The sequence below is a fragment of the Danio rerio genome, chromosome 2 (genome assembly GCF_052040795.2).
Source record: "Danio rerio strain M-AB ecotype USA chromosome 2, GRCz13ab, whole genome shotgun sequence".
NCBI classification, from domain to species: domain Eukaryota; kingdom Metazoa; phylum Chordata; class Actinopteri; order Cypriniformes; family Danionidae; genus Danio; species Danio rerio.
Window position 1 is genome coordinate 6925001 of NC_141022.1, and position 17105 is coordinate 6942105.

General features: G+C 37.9%; 3 protein-coding genes across 13 annotated transcripts in view; 1 reads left to right on the forward strand and 2 right to left on the reverse strand.

Annotated features, from left to right (window-relative positions):
* The window catches only part of si:ch73-344o19.1, a 22464-nt gene extending 12101 nt beyond the window's left edge, over nt 1–10363 (forward strand). Inside the window, exons 4-7 of one of the 4 annotated variants that reach the window (XR_015478208.1) lie at nt 215–381; nt 2616–2804; nt 8140–8238; nt 9612–10139. Coding sequence is in view for 1 of the 4 variants with exons in the window: in XM_087240436.1 (XP_087096562.1) it covers nt 215–381; nt 2616–2660 (212 nt within the window). In the remaining 3 variants the exon portion in view is untranslated. Of the gene's footprint in view, nt 1–214; nt 382–2615; nt 6006–8139; nt 8239–9611 lie in introns of those variants that run through there. The other 3 variants (XR_015478210.1, XR_015478209.1, XM_087240436.1) reach the window with 3 other exon arrangements.
* LOC147846195 (uncharacterized) overlaps nt 1–17105 on the reverse strand; it is a 1020765-nt gene that overhangs the window by 698 nt on the left and 1002962 nt on the right. The gene's annotated exons all lie outside the window — the stretch shown is intronic.
* Nucleotides 7252–17105, reverse strand: part of LOC141377738 (meiotic recombination protein REC8 homolog) — a 57331-nt gene continuing 47477 nt past the window's right edge. For all 8 annotated transcript variants that reach the window (XM_087240416.1, XM_087240414.1, XM_087240415.1 and 5 more), the window contains 5 exons: nt 15352–15400; nt 12625–12691; nt 12377–12472; nt 10132–10229; nt 7252–8015 (listed from right to left, as the gene is read on the reverse strand). In XM_087240416.1, the coding sequence (XP_087096542.1) occupies nt 7942–8015; nt 10132–10229; nt 12377–12472; nt 12625–12691; nt 15352–15400 (384 nt within the window). In that variant the 3' untranslated portion in view covers nt 7252–7941. The remainder of the gene's footprint in view (nt 8016–10131; nt 10230–12376; nt 12473–12624; nt 12692–15351; nt 15401–17105) is intronic.

A 17105-nucleotide genomic window follows, 5' to 3' on the forward strand; every position in this document is an offset into this window, starting at 1 on the left:
GTATCGATACGCAACTATCGCTGTACCAGATGTGTGTTCGACCGTCTGTGAAAAAGGCCTATTGCGATGCTGAAACAATACATTGTGCAGCCCTACTATGCACCATAGGGAGGATTGTTCATTATGTTCCTTTAATACATGTTGTTCCTTCAGTTGTATTAGTTCCTATGATAGTAGTGATGATACTGAGATTTTACTCAATCCATCCTTTCAGAATCTGGGAAAGTTCAGCACCGTCCAGCATCCCCCCTGGACCCCCTGCTGGCCGCTCTGGTCACCATTTTCATCATCTGCACTGCCATGGTTTCAGCCGTGCTCTTCCTTAGGTTTCGCCAGCGGAGCGAACATCCAGAGTTCCACCGGCTTCAAGATCTGCCAATGGTGAGTCTTACGCTTTGACAACTATATAGAGTTTTTTTTTTTTTTTAACACACTGCTTAATACAGACAGGATGTACAGCAACACGCAAATATCTTGACAGATGAAAAAAAAAATTAAAGGATTAAAATGTTACAAAAATTATAATTTTCTACATAAACACCACATCCTTCATGCCTCCTTTATGCCTCCATGCATTGTTTTAGTTTATTCATGACATTCTGCATTTGTATAATGTTATTATTATCAGCAGTATTATTTATTATATGTATATTTATATTTGTTTTAATAAAAACAAGTTAAGATTTGTCCTCCTGTTGGGTTTTGGAGACATCTGCATCACCATATGGGGCATAAGACCAGCACGTGTGTTTGGATAAGTTTTTTGACCACACTTCCTTATTCTTGTTCATTTATTAGTTTGCTAGAAATTAGAACTGAATTTAGAAGTAGTTTTGAAACAAATCTTTGCGCTTAACAAATGATATTAATTATGTAGGCTAATGGGTGTCTTCAGCGAAGTCCACCGTTTTCTTTTCCACAAAAGTAAAGGAGTAAAGAGAAAGTAAAGAGGCCGAATGAAAGAGGGTTATTCTTTATTCTCACACAGATGGTCTGTTTAACTGTTAGTAGCGCTAATAAAGCATCCAGTTTTTCCACTTACAAAGTCCGCCATGTAAATAGCAAATGTGCCATGGCGTGACGCACCTAACTCTTAAAGGGAATGAGAGATGAGACTCTATTAGTTTAAAACAAACCCATAACTATGGCCAGACGGAATCTGCGGACGTTTTTTGCTATTTCTACGGAGAACTTTGGTAAAAGTCTGCGGATTTCTGCTGAATTATTTTGGGAGTATCATAACTAAAACCTTATCATATGAAATCAAAAATAATATCTTTTTAACTTTTATTTAATGTTTAAAATGCAAATCCAATTAGATTCACTTTTTATTTGGTAAATAAAGCAAGTTTGTCAAATAATATATCTAGTAAAAGACAGAAAATTTTTCTGTACTAACTGCATTGTGCATAAATCAGATAAACATTTTCACATTAGTCAATAATAATACTGAAATTAATAAAAAAAATGGAATAAATATAGATTTACACACATTTACTCAAGTAAATAAACAGAGTTAATGATGGGCCAAAAATCTGCACAATCAGATTCCAGGTGGGCCTACCCATAACTCATTAAAGGAATAAGCCCACCCAAGCTCATTCTGGAAACGTAGCCCCGCGGACGTTTCTGGAGACCGCGATTTACGTAGCCGGAGGTACGTACGGACGAGTTTAGTTTTTTTTTAAGCGAACGCTGCAAGGCGGTGTGCAGCGCTCCGCCCCTCCTCTTCGCATTCGCCTGCCGACGGCTCACCTCCGAGTGGAGGGCTTTCCCGATGCAACCAGTTTGTCCGCTTAGCTCACAGCGTTGCGTCGGCGGAGGCCCCAGAGGAGGAGGAGGAGCCGGCCGCGGGGACGACGACCGGGATCGAGTCCGGGGAACAGTGATTCCGGAAATCAGGTAAGACGAACAACAGAATCCAAAAAATAAGGGCGAGAACGGGGCGGGATCCGAAAACGCGGTCGAAATCGAAGACGAGGGCTTTTGCTTTTTTTTTTTTTTCTGGACGGCTTTTGCAAACCGTCGCTTGGGTTTAGGGAAGGAGGAGGACGAGGAGGAAGAGGAGGGCGGCTGAGTCGACCGTTCCAGCAGCTTTTCGCGCGAGAACGGCGCGCGCTCCCGAGAGGCGCCCGAGACGCGAAAAAGCGCGCACAGCGGCCTCTCGCGGATCCGCGAAAACAAAAACCGCTCGAATACGTACCTCCTAGGACGTATCTCGCGGTCCGCAGAAACGTCCGCAGGGCTACGTTTCCACAATGAGCCCGGGTTGGAATAAGCACAACCCTGTTAGACCATGCTCCTGGGCACAGAGCAAGTTTTTCCATCCTAAAAATAGAAAAAGTGGATTCAGACACATCCTTAATGCTTTTACTCTAAGTTAGACTCTACACTTATTTTGTTAAATAGAGCCCTTAATGTTTAGAAGTGTGTTCATAAAATCTATTTTTTTGTTAAACACAAATTAGGGAAACAAATATTCAGGAGGGATAATAATTCTGACTTCAACTGTAGATCTACACAGCAGTGGTTGGTCATATTTTCTAAATGTTGTGTGGCATGTTTTACAAATTCACATTAATGTATGTAAAAAAAATGCATTTGCTTTTGTGCAGGATGATCTTCTTGAAGACACGCCTTTGTCCAGATACACCTATTAGCAAGAGTGAATTCCACCATTTCAGTATTTGATTCCTCAGGCAATTGATTCCTGTAGTTATTGGTATGATTCGACTGACAGACGGCTTTCACGCTGGATCTCTGAAGGAGGATTTTAAGGGTTCCCAGAAGGCCTTGATTTTATGGTATGGTTACGTAATGTATGGGTTTCATACAATAGAATGAATCTTTAGTCATATTCGAAGCTAAAAACTGCACAGTTCCTTAATATAACCGGTGTTTAGTTAAGATGAGAGATGATTTGTTTCTTAGTCAGGTTAGCCACCATATTAAATTTAGCATGGGGGAAAAGGAGGATGTGAAGGGCTGATTTTATACATGTTCACACCAAGAACCGTAACACCTGATATACAGTTGAAGTCAATTAATTAATAGTGATTTTATTTTTCAAATATTTACCAAATGATGTGTAACAAAGCAAGGAAATTTTCACAGTAATTCTGATCATATTTTTTCTTCTGGAGTTAGTCTTATTTGTTTTACTTTGGCTTTTATTTGTTTTATTAAACTACTGGCATGCTGATTACACTACTTCTTAGTGGATGTTGCAGATCCAAGTGATCGCTTTGACAATAAGGTCATCCGTACGTTTTGAAAATCCAAAGACATCATGTAAACTTTTTTCTTCAGAAAGAGCTTTTGACCATCTGTATATTGTTACAAAAAATGGTACAATCAGTTGTATCCTTTCGCCCGCTTCGAATGTTATAACTTGATTGAATGGGCGTTATCAGCTGATAGATATGAGTCAGTAGGGGTCTTTTGCGCCTACTGGTAGGCTCAGAAGGCTGTTATCATCCATCCACATGGTTAATCAGCTGTACTAAGGCCCCGTTTACACTAGTGTGTTTTAGTTTGAAAACGGCGTTTTAGATAAAAAACGGTCCGCGTCCACACTAGCGTTTCACCTAGCGTTTCTGAACATATCGCCATCCACACTACTTCTCCAAAAACGTATATCACGTGACCATTCGCGCACTCTGGGCATGCAAAATCTAGCGAATATATGCCGCTGCTGTAGTTACAAAGGCAGAGTTTAACTGCAGAACGGCGCCTAAAACAGACAATAGTGCAAACAACGCTCCCATTTCTGTGTCCATGTTGTTGTTTACAGTGAAGGCTGGTCTGTTGTCTTCCCTTAGCGTAAAAGCCGTGTGTTATAGTCATGTGATAGGGGCTTGACGAATAAGGGAAGGATACCCAATGACACAAAAGCCTCAATCAGCTAGCAAATCTCGGCAGCCCTGCCTCCGTTTTCAGATGTCTTCCTTCATCCACATGAGACGGAGCAGCAGTTTTCGGCGCTCGAAAACTCCAGCGTAGTGTGGACGAATGGCGTAACCGTTGCAAAACTTATGCGTTTTCAAACTAAAACACATTAGTGTAAACGAGGCCTAATAGAAAAGACTCCAGATCTGTGTTTACATTACTGTGATGCTTGGGTTTAGGGTTGGCGTAGGGGTAGACGTTAATAAAATACAATTAATGGTAAATTTAATAAATAATATAAATATGTATAGCTGATTAACCTTGCGGATGGATGATAAGCAGCCAGTAGGCTACCAGTAGGCGCAGAAGGCCTCTACTAGCCCATATCTATCAGCTGATAACCACTGATAACGGCCATTTAATTGAGTGATAACATTCGAATCAGCTGATCCTTCACACATAGCAAGAATATAATAATAGATGTCTAAACATAGATCTCTTGGCTGAAGCAAGGTTTAATTTTGGCCCTCAGTGAAAATCTAATCTAACAGTCCAAAAAAAGACAGGAATGAATGACTACACATGTCTGATCTGTGTATTTGATGACTAGTCTATTTTGGGCTATTGTTCTGTAAAGTTGAATTGTGTTGTAAAGTCTAGGTGGCACGGTGGCTCTATGGTAAGCAAGAAGTTTGCTGGTTTGAGTCCCGGCTGGGTCAATTGGCGTTTCTGTGTGGAGTTTGCATGTTCTCCCTGTGTTGGCGTGGGTTTCCTTCGGGTGCTCCGCTTTCCCCCACAGTCCAAACACATGCGCTATAGGTGAATTGGATGAACTAAATTGGCCGTAGTGTATCAGTGTGAATGAGTGTGTATGGATGTTTCCTAGTACTAGGTTGCAGCTGGAAGGGGATCCGCTGTGTAAAACATATGCTGGAATAGTTGGCGGTTCATTCCGCTGTGGCAAACCCTGATGAATAAAAGGACTTGAAGGAAAATGAATAAATGGATCTGTTTAGATGTATTTAGACATCTATTAAACACAAAAACTGCTCGGTGGGCGGCCATGTCAAAAATTAAATATGAAGCTATCCTGGCTAAGATCTTAAAATTTACTTCAAATACTGAATGTAGAGTTTGTATGTTAAAATTAGAGAGTTTGCTGAGTATACAACTTGCCTGAATTTGTTTTCCCTTTAACAGAGCATAATGTACTTAAGGAACTGCTTATTATTATGCCAGAACTATTTGGTTCTCCTTAACTATTGTAGACTATTTAATTATTGAAAGGTCTGAAAACTTCTTGAATATCCACACAAGCTATTTAATTTCTTGTATGCAGCAAGAGAGTTTGACGTATTTCTAGTTGAAATATCTAAAAATTCTTAAATCAAGAAGCATTTTAAAGACAAGATGAAAAATGGTCGTTTTTAGAAATATCAAATAAAAATTGTATTAGTTGTTTTACTTTAAAACGAGCAAAATAATCTGTGAATAGGGTAAGATAAATAATCTAGTTTTCGCTTTGAAATAAGATCCTTTTATTTAAGCGATTGGCAGAATATTTTCAGGAAAAATGTTTTCAGGAAAAACTCACTTAATTTTGACTTTTTTTGTATAAAAACAAAACATTTTTTTTCCTTGTTTAGAAAATGTTTCTTGAATTTTAAAATGTTTCGACTAGAAATGACTAAAAAAACTCAAAGTATTTTTTTGCAATGTAAAGCCTTTCTTCCACAATAAATTTCAGCTCGTGGTTTAGAAAATGATCTCTGGTCTTTTGAAATTACATTGCGCAAAATAGATTTTCCAGCTTGTTTCAATTTTTATGTCATGGTGTTTTAGTTAGAGTACAAATTTGCAGTTGAGCTGAATTGTGATTTTGATATCAATGACAACGTTTGACTGTCCAGATGGCTTATGAAGAGTATGACGCGTGTCTTGAAATGTGTTTTAGCATATTCACTTCTGTCTGCGCTGGTATTTGTGGTAAACCTAGTGCCTACTGTACGTTGTGCCAAAACTTATTTACGGAAATAAGCCGATAAATATATATTGCACAGTTGTGTTGTTGAGACAAAGCTGTAAAGATAAGAGTTTGTAATAAAAGAAGAAAAACATTTGTGTGTGTAAAGTCTTCTATTTTACTGAATTTACACAAGCTCAATAGCATGATAAAAGGAGATGTTTCACTTTTTTTTGTTTACGAAAACATAATATTTTAAAGTTTTTGACTCTATTAAAGCATAAAAGTTCCATAATATGTTTGCAGATATTTCAGAAACATGCTAAACAAACATTCTTGTTTATCTGAAAAACACTGCTGAAGTTTGCTTTGAAAATGTGCTTTCCGTGCCAGAACGTCTGTCTTTGTTTTAAACCCTTTAACCCGGCCGGTTTAGCCAACTATTTTTCAGCACACCGGGTTGCCTTGGCCCTGTTAATATCCGCTTCATAACAGCAGGAAATGACTTTTTGTTAATTAGATTTTTTTAAAAAGACAAAACTCATAGATCATAAATTATCACAATATTAAATTAGAAATAATAAAATCTTTTAAACTATCAATAACGTTACGCATTACATAATTAATTTATTTAAAATACATACATTGTATATATTAGCCTAGTGGTTAGTGCGTCGACGCATAGCACCGCGATGTTCACGGCGACCCGAGTTCGATTCCTGGCTCGAGGTCTTTGCCAATCCTTCCCCTATCTCTGATCCCCACACTTTCCAATCCATAAATTGCCACTGTCCTATCACAATCAAGGTGAAAACCCCTAAAACTTATAGAAACTGGAATAGTTTAATAACCGAATATCATTACCTCAATAAATAAAACGTTGCAGAAAATGATGTTAATTTGATTCTTTTAAAAGACAAAACTCTTCATACATCAAAAAATACCTCAAATCAGCAATAACAAAATCTATTAAACCATCAATAACATTACTCATTACTAAAGTCATAAACCCTAAACATTCACACAAATGATAAAAAGAAGAATTAATTCATGTAGAATCTGTACATTGTGTAAAATAACGCATTGAACAACATTTATTATACTGAAAAAACTGGAATTGTTTAATTAAAATATCATTACCTCAATATAAAAAACCTTTGTAGGTGTCGCGATCACCACTGGAGAGCATTCACTTTCACTCAGACCACAATTCTGCCACTATTTGAACTACAACTCCCATTAGGCACCACGCACACACACCTGTTCTGGTTCTCCATTGATCACACACACATGCACGCACGCACACACACACACACACACACACACACACACACACACACATCTGGAAGCTGCTAGAATGTAGAATATATACATTGTGTAAAATAACGCATTGAACAACATTTATTATACTGAAAAAACTGGAGTAGTTTAATAAAAAATATCATTACCTCAATATATAAAACATTGCAGAAATGATGTTAATTTGATTCTTTTAAAACACAAAACTCTTATAGATCATAAAACATCACAATATTAAGTCCCCAAAAACAAAATCTATAAAACCATCAATAACGCATTTCTAAAGTCATTAACCCCATCAAATTCATAAAAATGATAAAAAATAAGCATTAATTCATGTAAAATATATACATTGTATAAAATAACACACTGAACAACATTTATTATACTGATAAAAACTGAAATAATGTGTTAAAAAATAATTACCTAAATTTTGAAAGCTTTGCAGAAAATGATGTTAATTTGATTATTTTAAAATACAAAACTCTTCATAGATCATAACATAAACCCTAAAAAATAAACCCATAAACCCTAAAAAATTCCTAAAAATCATAAACAATTTAAATGAATTTATGTATAGAAAACATTGCAGAAAATGACCTTTTGTTCGATTCTTTTAAAAGACAAAACTCGTCAGCAAAAACAAAATCTATCTAACTATACGCATTACTAAAGTCATAAACCCTAAAAATTCATAAACCCGAACACTGATATAATAACGCACATGAATCTGCATCCACATACCAGTTTGTCTGAGAACAGCAGAAAGTCATCAGCCGTTTTCAGCCTCTCTATAGCTGTGCAATGATGATGTCACCGTACGGCTCGTCCTGTCGCACTGTCACCTGCCCCGCAACCGTTTCCTCTGAAAGCACAAAACAAAACAGATTCAGTTTCCAGAAGATGGCACTTCTCTCTAAATTAAGTACTGCGATCGCAATGATTTTGTTATTTCTGGTGTTGAATCTCACACTAGTATTGTCATCCAGCAGGTGAGGTGTCATGTGAAGAAACAGAGACAGCAGTGGGATTCTATCAACTCTACCTGATAAGTGTCACCTTGTTCTCCCTTAAAAAACTTTCAGCAGGCAAGTCAGTGATAACATATTTAATGGTCAACAGCTTCTTAAATCCTTGAGATGCCAGTTTGGGAACTTTGATTTGCCTTTAGATTTTTTTATAGAAGTTTTAAAATCCCTAAGAAAAAGTCAAATGTTAGAGCGGAGGAACCATGTTGTCAAACTGTAGCATTTTAGCACTGCCGGTTCCATCGTCTCAGAGTCAATGGGTTTTTTGATTGGGATTTTGTTTGAAGCACTTTAATAAGGTCTGTAGTAAACTCAAGATACATTCACGTGTAATTCGACAGCTTAAAACACAGCACTTACACCCCTCTGATGAGTTTTTAAGAAATATGGTTGCTAACAAGGTGATAAATGGGATTCTAGGCAATATCGGAGACATTAAACAACATCGTGCTGATCAGGAACTCATACTCCTTGCACTTACTAGCCACTTTATTAGGTACAGCTGTGCAACTGCTCGTTGACGCCAATTACTAATCAGCCAATCACATGGCACCAAGTCAATGCATTTAAGCATGTAGACATGGGCTGCGTCCGAAACCGCCTAATACTCAGTACTGCATTTGATTTTAAACGTACTACTCGGCCGTTAGAAAAGTACGTTCTGTGCAGTATGAATGTGAAAAGTATGGATGGAATTCGGATGTACTACATCCGCCATTTTGTCGACCTACCTGCGTCAGTTGCGTCGCTTCAGTCCTATTCATGAATTCCCTCTCGGGGCATCATGGGATAGCGCAGCGTGCATGGAATGTGCACTTCAGAATCTCACCGGAAGTAGTAAGTCATCCGGGTATTTCTCGCATACTGATTTTAGAATTCTATGAATTTGGACATACTACTCGGCTAGCATACTGATTTTAGCATACTGTATTGACCTTATTCTAAAATGCGGAAGTGCGCCTGTTTTCGCGATTGTCTTAGAACTTCCGTTTCATTCGCATATGGGAGAAATGACTAGGAATAATAAACGGCAGAAAACGGTCAAACTACTTGCTCAACAAACAAATGTTTGCATGACTATACAGACCAAGTACAATAATATAATAAGAAAATATCAAATTGGAACATCAAGCAGCGTAACGAGCAGTTTTTAACATCAAAAAATGAATGGAAGTGAATGAGACCGGAAGTCTCAAGCCAAAAAGTTTCAAATGGCAGCGCCCACTCGTCGGCGGAGAATAAGGTGAATAGTATGGAAGTATGTGGTTTTGGATGCAGCCATGGTCAAAACGGTCTGCTGCAGTTCAAAGCGAGCATCAGAATGGGGAACAAAGTGGATTTAAGTGAATTTGAACGTTGTATTTTCTATTGTATAGGAGTTTTTTAGAAAATACTGCTGATATTGTAGGATTTTAATGCACATCCATCTCTAGGTTTTACAGAGAATGGTCTGAAAAAGAGAAAATATCCAGTGAGCGACAGTTCTGTGGGTGCAAATGCCTTGTTGATGCCAAAGGTCAGAGTAGAAGGGCCAGATTCAAGCCGATAGAAAGACAACAGTAACTCAAATAACCACTTGTTACAGCCGAGGTGTGCAGAAGAGCGTCTCTGAACAAACAACACATCCAACCTTGAGGCAGATGAGCTACAGCAGCAGAAGACCACACCGGGTGCCACTCCTGTCAGCTAAGAACAGGAAACTGAGGCTACAATTCACACAGGATCACCAAAATTCTACAATAGAAGATTGTAAAAACGTTGCCTGGTCTGATGAGTCTCGATTTCTGCTGCAACATTTGGATGGTTGTTGATGTTGTTCCTCCACTCCATTAACAACGGCTATGGTCTTCATTTCATTGTTTATTTCGTGATTAAAATGATGTTTTTTGTTTGTTGTTTGTCACCTGCTTTTAGTACTGAACTGTGTTTGAAAATCTGTCTCCAAAATCTTACCAAGCAACCTCCAAAACATTTGGGCCACAATTCTCCGGCTGGCCTGAGGGGGCAGCAGAGAGTCAAAGGTCGCCAAATCTCCATGTACATCCTCGGGCCTTCAACAGAGCATGGAAGTACATCAGAAATCTGTGTAGTGTGTAGTGTGTGCACAATTAATATCCAAGTCGATATTGTAATCAAATTTTTTCCAATAACATATTAAAATGGTGGAATAAAACTATAAAAATGGCCACAGTTTATTCAGAACTGCAGTTTACTTTTAGGCCCTGTTTACACTAATACGTTTTAGTTTGAAAATGCATACGTTTTGCTACGGTTACGGCATCCGTCCACACTACACCGGAGTTTTCGAGCGCCGAAAACAGAGCGTTTTGGAAACGTTGAAACGCTGCTCTGTCTCAGTGTGGATGGGGGAAAACGGAGTTATCTGAAAACGGAGGCGGGGCTGCAGACATTCGCCTCTCTGATTGGGGCTTTTCCTCAATATTAAGTAGCCTACACAGTTCAGTCCTGCATCCTCTCCTTGCAAATTCAGACTACGCAAGATTGATATGGAAAGCAGACTCCCGGGGACATGTCGGGTAAATCTTCAAAGGGAACAGTGTACTTTATCTCATTCACATCATCCTGGATATGTTGTTTCATTATCTTAACAATGCAATGAAAACTGCTATTTTCATTTTGATATTAGCAACTTAACACACAGCAGAAATGTGGAGGCTTCGTGCTGCATGTATGAGCATCATCTTCACTGTATGCATATTTATAACAAAACGGAGCCTTTAACATCACTGCCTCCTTTCATTTTCAGTGAAAATACGAAACATAGCCTCTCTTCTGCTGAATATCAGTTTTTATAATCAATAATGGCCATTATAAAAGTATAACGTACAATAAGTTTATACATTATAGGAAATAAAGGCAAGCGATCAGTCAATATACAGTATGTACATGGTTACGTTAATTATTAACTTATCTTTGCGTTTAGCCAAAACACGCTACCTGAGAACAAGTAATAGATTCAAAAGACCAAAGTCGGAGAATATGTCATGAGATATAGACATAAAGATGAGTTAATATGTTGTTTAACAAATATAGTGAGATTAGATCCAGTGGTAGATCCTGGATGCACAGTCCGACGAGCACAGCTCTCATCTGGGTAGATACGCTGCAGCGCATGCCAGAGTGTGTGTGTGTGTGGTCACGTGATGTGCGTTTTCAGTAGTGTGGTGTAGACGGAGAGTTGTTCAGTAACGCAAGTGTAAACGCGGATCGTTTGCATTCTAAAATCCCGTTTTAAAACTAAAACGCACTAGTGTAAATGGGGCCTTAGGCAATAGATTCTCTAGGGTTTTAAAAGGATTGTTCACCCAAAAATTAATATTATGTCATCATTTATCCAAGAAATGTCTTCCCTTGTCCAAAACCTATTTGAGATTCTTCTTATATTCTTTAATAAGATTTTTTTTTTTTTACAAATGCTGGTAGCTTGCACCCTTTGACTTCCATAGTATTTTTTTTTCCAACTAGAAAAGTAGCTGGGTCCCAGCAAACTAGCATTCTTCAAAATATCTTCTTTTGTGTTCAACAGCAGAAAGAAACTCGGTCACACTTTACAGTAAGGTTCATTAGTTAAAGTTAACTAATGCATTTACTAACATGAACAAACAATGAACAATACATTTACTACAGTATTTGTTCATGCTAGTTAACGTTAGTTAATGAAAATACAGTAGTTCTTTGTTAGTTCATGTTAACTCATGGTGCATTAACTAATGTTAACAAGCATGGACTTGGATGCTAATAATGCATTAGTAAATGTTCAATTATGATTAATAAATGCTGTACATGTGTTGTTCATGATTAGTTCATGTTAGTAAATGCATTAACTAATGAACCCTATTGTAAAGAGTTACCATAAACTCAAACTAGTTTTAAACAAGTGAAGGATGAGTCAATGAGTTAATAGTGTTATGCTGAATGACAAAATATGTATGAAAGTTATATTTTGACAATAAAAAATAAACAGAATAAATCTTAATGTCCAAAAATATGCATAAAGTACCTATACAAAGTTTTCTAGTAAACTGAATTTTCATCCATTTGATTTGTCCAGAGTATTTAAACTCTTAAAGTTTAGAAAGTTGGAGAAACCCAAAAACTTAACTAATGCTACTAATAACTTAACTAATATTAATATAACATAACTAATATTAAAAGTTAGCCGTCATTTTAGCTGTACCTTAACTCTTCTACATCCATTGTAATATCTTCCATCTCCGGCACCCTTTCCTCTGGTATATCCTCCAGACCGAACTGAATTTCTGGAACAGGAGATCTAAGGGCGTGAAATCGCAGACATATTGCAGGAACAATTATTCAGAGTTACTTAATTATGCGGCGGCTGAATGTGAATGTTGCACGTGTCAAACCAGTCGCTTCTGACAGCAACAGCTACTTCCATCTCTGTTTTCCCATCTGTCCTCTTACCGTCTCATTTCAGGCGTCACAGATGGAGAAACATCCCTGTCTGTCGTCTCCAATTCCACTAAGGAGGCTGCAAATTCAATACAACATCCGCTTACAATTGGTATGCAAATGTGGGAGCTAACCTTATTTTCTTTCTTTCCATTCAAAACACAATCACAAATCACAAAAGTCAAGATACAGCGGGTAAAATAAGTGTTTTTCTCATTTTCACGAATTTTCCTGGAGCCGTTGACATGAAATTGAACCAGATTTCTGTAAAAACCCAAACAAAACCTACATCAAAACATACTAATATACCCAAACATTTCTTTCAGATATTAAAGTATGTATAATATCTATAGAGTGGCACAAGGACAAGGTACTGGACTACTGAAATGTATTTAATACTTTGTGTAAAATCACAAACATCTTCAAGACGCCTCTTTTATGGTGAATTAAGTTGCATTTATTGCTCAGGTGTGTTTTTATCCAACAGAGTTAAACAAAGTATAACATCTTGCTGCTTCTGTTTGTCTCATCTATAAACTCCCATCTTTAGTTCTTATTTTCTATTGGGTTCAGGTCAGGTCATTGGCTAGGCCATTCCAGCAGCTTTATTTTCTTTTCTGAAACTAATCAAGAGTTTCCTTGGCTGTGTTTGGACTCATTGTCTAGCTGAAATGTCATCTTCCTCATCTGCTAATGTTGATGTTGAACTGAAGCAGATTATATCTATTTACGCTAATGAGGGGCAGGGCTGCTGAATAACTACTGAGAGATTTCAACTGCTGTCTGGGCTTTCCATGCCTTTCCTTTTGGCCTAGATTTCGGTAAAAACCCAAATAAAACATACATAAAAACATACAAACATTTCTTTCAAAATTAAAGTATGTGTAATTTCAGTGGAGTGACACAAGGACAAGGTACTGGACAACTGAAATGTATTTAATACATTGTATAAAATGTGTGGGGTTTTTTTTTGGTAGTTAAAGCTTCAAGATTTCTCTTGTATGGCGAATGGAGTTACATTTATTGCTCAGGTGCATTTTCATTATCCCCCAGAGATCAACAGATTCTAAAAACCTTGACGTTTTTGTTTGTCTCGTCTATAAACTCTCATCTTTAGTTCTTATTTTCTATTGGGTTCAGGTCAGGTCATTGGCTAGGCCATTCTAAAAGCTTTATTTTCTTTTCTGAAACCAATCAAGAGTTTCCCTCTCTGTGTTTGGACTCATTGTCTTGTTGAAATATCATCTCCCTCATCTGCTAATGTTGATGTTGAACTGAAGCAGATGATATTCATTTACACTAATGAGGGGCAGGGCTGCTGAATAACTACTGAGAGATTTCAGCTGCTGTCTGGGCTTTCAATGCCTTTCCTTTTGGACTAGATTTCGGTAAAAACCCAAATAAAACATACATAAAAACACACAAACATTTCTTTCAGAAGTTAAAGTATGTGTAATTTCAATGGAGTGACACAAGGACATTGTACTGGACTACTGAAATGTATTTAATACATTGTATAAAATGTGTGTTTTTTAGGTAGTAAAAGCTTTAAGATTTCTCTTGTATGGCGAATGGAGTTACATTTATTGCTCAGGTGCATTTTCATTATCCCCCAGAGATCAACAGATTCTAAAAACCTTGACGTTTTTGTTTGTCTCGTCTATAAACTCTCATCTTTAGTTTTTATTTTCTATTGGGTTCAGATCAGGTCATTGGCTAGGCCATTCTAACAGCTTTATTTTCTTTTCTGAAACCAATCAAGAGTTTCCCTCTCTGTGTTTGGACTCATTGTCTTGTTGAAATATCATCTCCCTCATCTGCTAATGTTGATGTTGAACTGAAGCAGATGATATTCATTTACACTAATGAGGGGCAGGGCTGCTGAATAACTACTGAGAGATTTCAACTCCTGTCTGGGCTTTCCATGCCTTTTTACACCCTTTGGACCAAATTTCAGTAAAAACCCAAACAAAACACACATCAAAACATACAAATAACCCTAAACATTTTTTTTTCCAGAAATTAAAGTATGTGTAATAACAATTGAGTGGCACAAAGAGAAGGTACTGGACTACTGAAATGTATTTAATATTTTGTATAAAGGCATTTCGTGGTAATAAGAGCTTCAAGACGCCTCTTGTATGGAAAATGGAGTTGCATTTATTGATCAGGTGTGTTTTTTTCTCCCCTAAAGTTCAACAGTGTAAAAATCGTTCTGTTTCTGTTGGTCTCGTCTATAAACTCTCATCTTTAGTTCTTGTTTTCTATTGGGTTCAGATCAGGTCATTGGCTAGGCCATTCAAGTAGCTTTATTTTCTTTTCTGAAACCATTTAGCTGTGTTTGGCCTCACTGTCTTGCTGAAATGTCCACCCTGGTTTCATCTCCATCATCTGGTAATGTATGTATTGGACTGAAGCAGATAATATTCATTTACAGTGATGAAGGGCAGGGGTGATGAATAACTAGAGATTCCTGCTGCTGTCTGGGCTTTCCACGCATTTTTACTCCCTTCATGTGTTCGATTCTTTGTCTCTGTGTCATTTCATTTTACTAAACATAACTTCATTTCTAAACTAATTTGTTAAGTTTTCTTTGTGTGTACGGATTACTTTAGCTGTTACCGACATCTGGTGAGGATTTCAAGTCAACATCACTTTTAGAATATGTTTTCTGACAAAAACAGTGACATGCTGAATAATTATTTTACCTGCTGCATTTTGTTTGAGAGAATATTGTACCTGGGGTTTCTTGCTGGAAGAGTTCAGGCTCCACCATTTCTCTAGGAATCTACAGTAGTGAAGGATGCAGGACAAATGATCAACCACTAAAACAGTCAGAACTGGTTATCTTCGTTTTAGGTAAGAATATTTACATAATAATTTCGTTAGAACAGATCAATCATTTTTCTTAAAATGTGTATTTCGCGACACCAAATTTCTTAAAGAGCTTTAAAAATCTTCTTCAGGGTTTCTGCAGGTTTCACTAAGCTAAATTTAAGACTTTTTAAGACTTTTTTTAAGACCATTATGAATGAAATTGTAGACATATACAACTAGGGGTTAAGGATTTTGATTAAAGTCAAAAGAAGTATAAATGCAAGACTACACGCAAGGCAGGCGACATGGGTCGCGTTGATCATTCGACGCAGAAGTATAAATCAGCCTTAAGAGAGAGAAAGATACTGCATCGGAGAAGATCAAATTAACATTCACGACCATTCCAAATAAGGTCAATAAGGACCTTCTGATTTAAGGGGTATTTTATGGGGCAATAAATGAGCTAAGTTGAGTTGCACAATAATGAATAATTTAAACGATCTTCTTAAGGTCTTTCACGTGTGTTTTTTTCTGTATTTTGTATTTTTATGTTCGTCACAATCTCTCTTTATATCAATTTATGCACTTAGTCAATTTGGTTGACATTTCTGTGTGGGGTTTGCATGTTCTCCCCAGTGCTCCACTTTCCTCCACAGACCAAAGACGTGGTATAGGTGAATTGGGAAAGCTAAATTGGCCGTGGGCGAGGCAGTGGCGCAGTAGTGCTGTCGCCTCACAGCAAGAAGGTTGCTGGGTCGCTGGTTCGAACCTCGGCTCAGTTGGCGTATCTGTGTGGAGTTTGCATGTTCTCCCTGCCTTCGTGTGGGTTTCCTCCAGGTGCTTCGGTTTCCCCCACAGTCCAAACACATGTGGTACAGGTGAATTGGGTTGGCCGTAGTGTATGAGTCTGTGTGTGAATGTTTGTGTGGATGTTTCCCAGAAATGGGTTGCGGCTGGAAGGGCATCTGCTGCGTAAAAACTTGCTGGATAAGTTAGCGGTTCATTCCGCTGTGGCGACCCCGGATTAAAAAATGAATGAATGAATGAAATTGGCCGTAGTGTATGTGTGTGAATTAGAGTATATGGGTGTTTCCCAGTACTGGGTTGCAGCTGGAAGGGCATCCGCTGTGTAAAACATAGATAAGTTAGCGGTTCATTCCGCTTTGATGATCTCTGATAAATAAAGGGACTAAGCTACATACGACTTACCTAAGCCACTATGCAGATATCAGAGAACAATTTAGTTGAATTAAAGCAGTGCTAAGATGAGTTGCACAATAATGAATTATGTTAGCGATCTTCTTAAGATCTTTTAAATTTTTTTTTTCGCGTTCATATTTTTAAAAATCATGTCTTTATATTATTTATGCACTGTGTTTATCATAAAGTCAACCCAGGCTCATTGTTGAAACGTTTCTGGAGACTGCGGAATACGTCCCGGCGGGTACGTACGGCTGCAGTTTTTGTTTTTGCAAATCCGCGAGAGGCCGATGTTGCGTGCTTTTTCGCACCTCAGACGCCTCTCGTGAGTGCGGTTCGCGCCCGCGCTGTTCTCGTGTGAACCCACCAGAGGCCGCTGTCCGACTGATTGACTGCGCGACCGGCCAATCGGCTGATCTCCGCCCTCCTCCTTCCCTGAACCCAACCAATTTTACCGATCGACCCGCCCGCCCGCT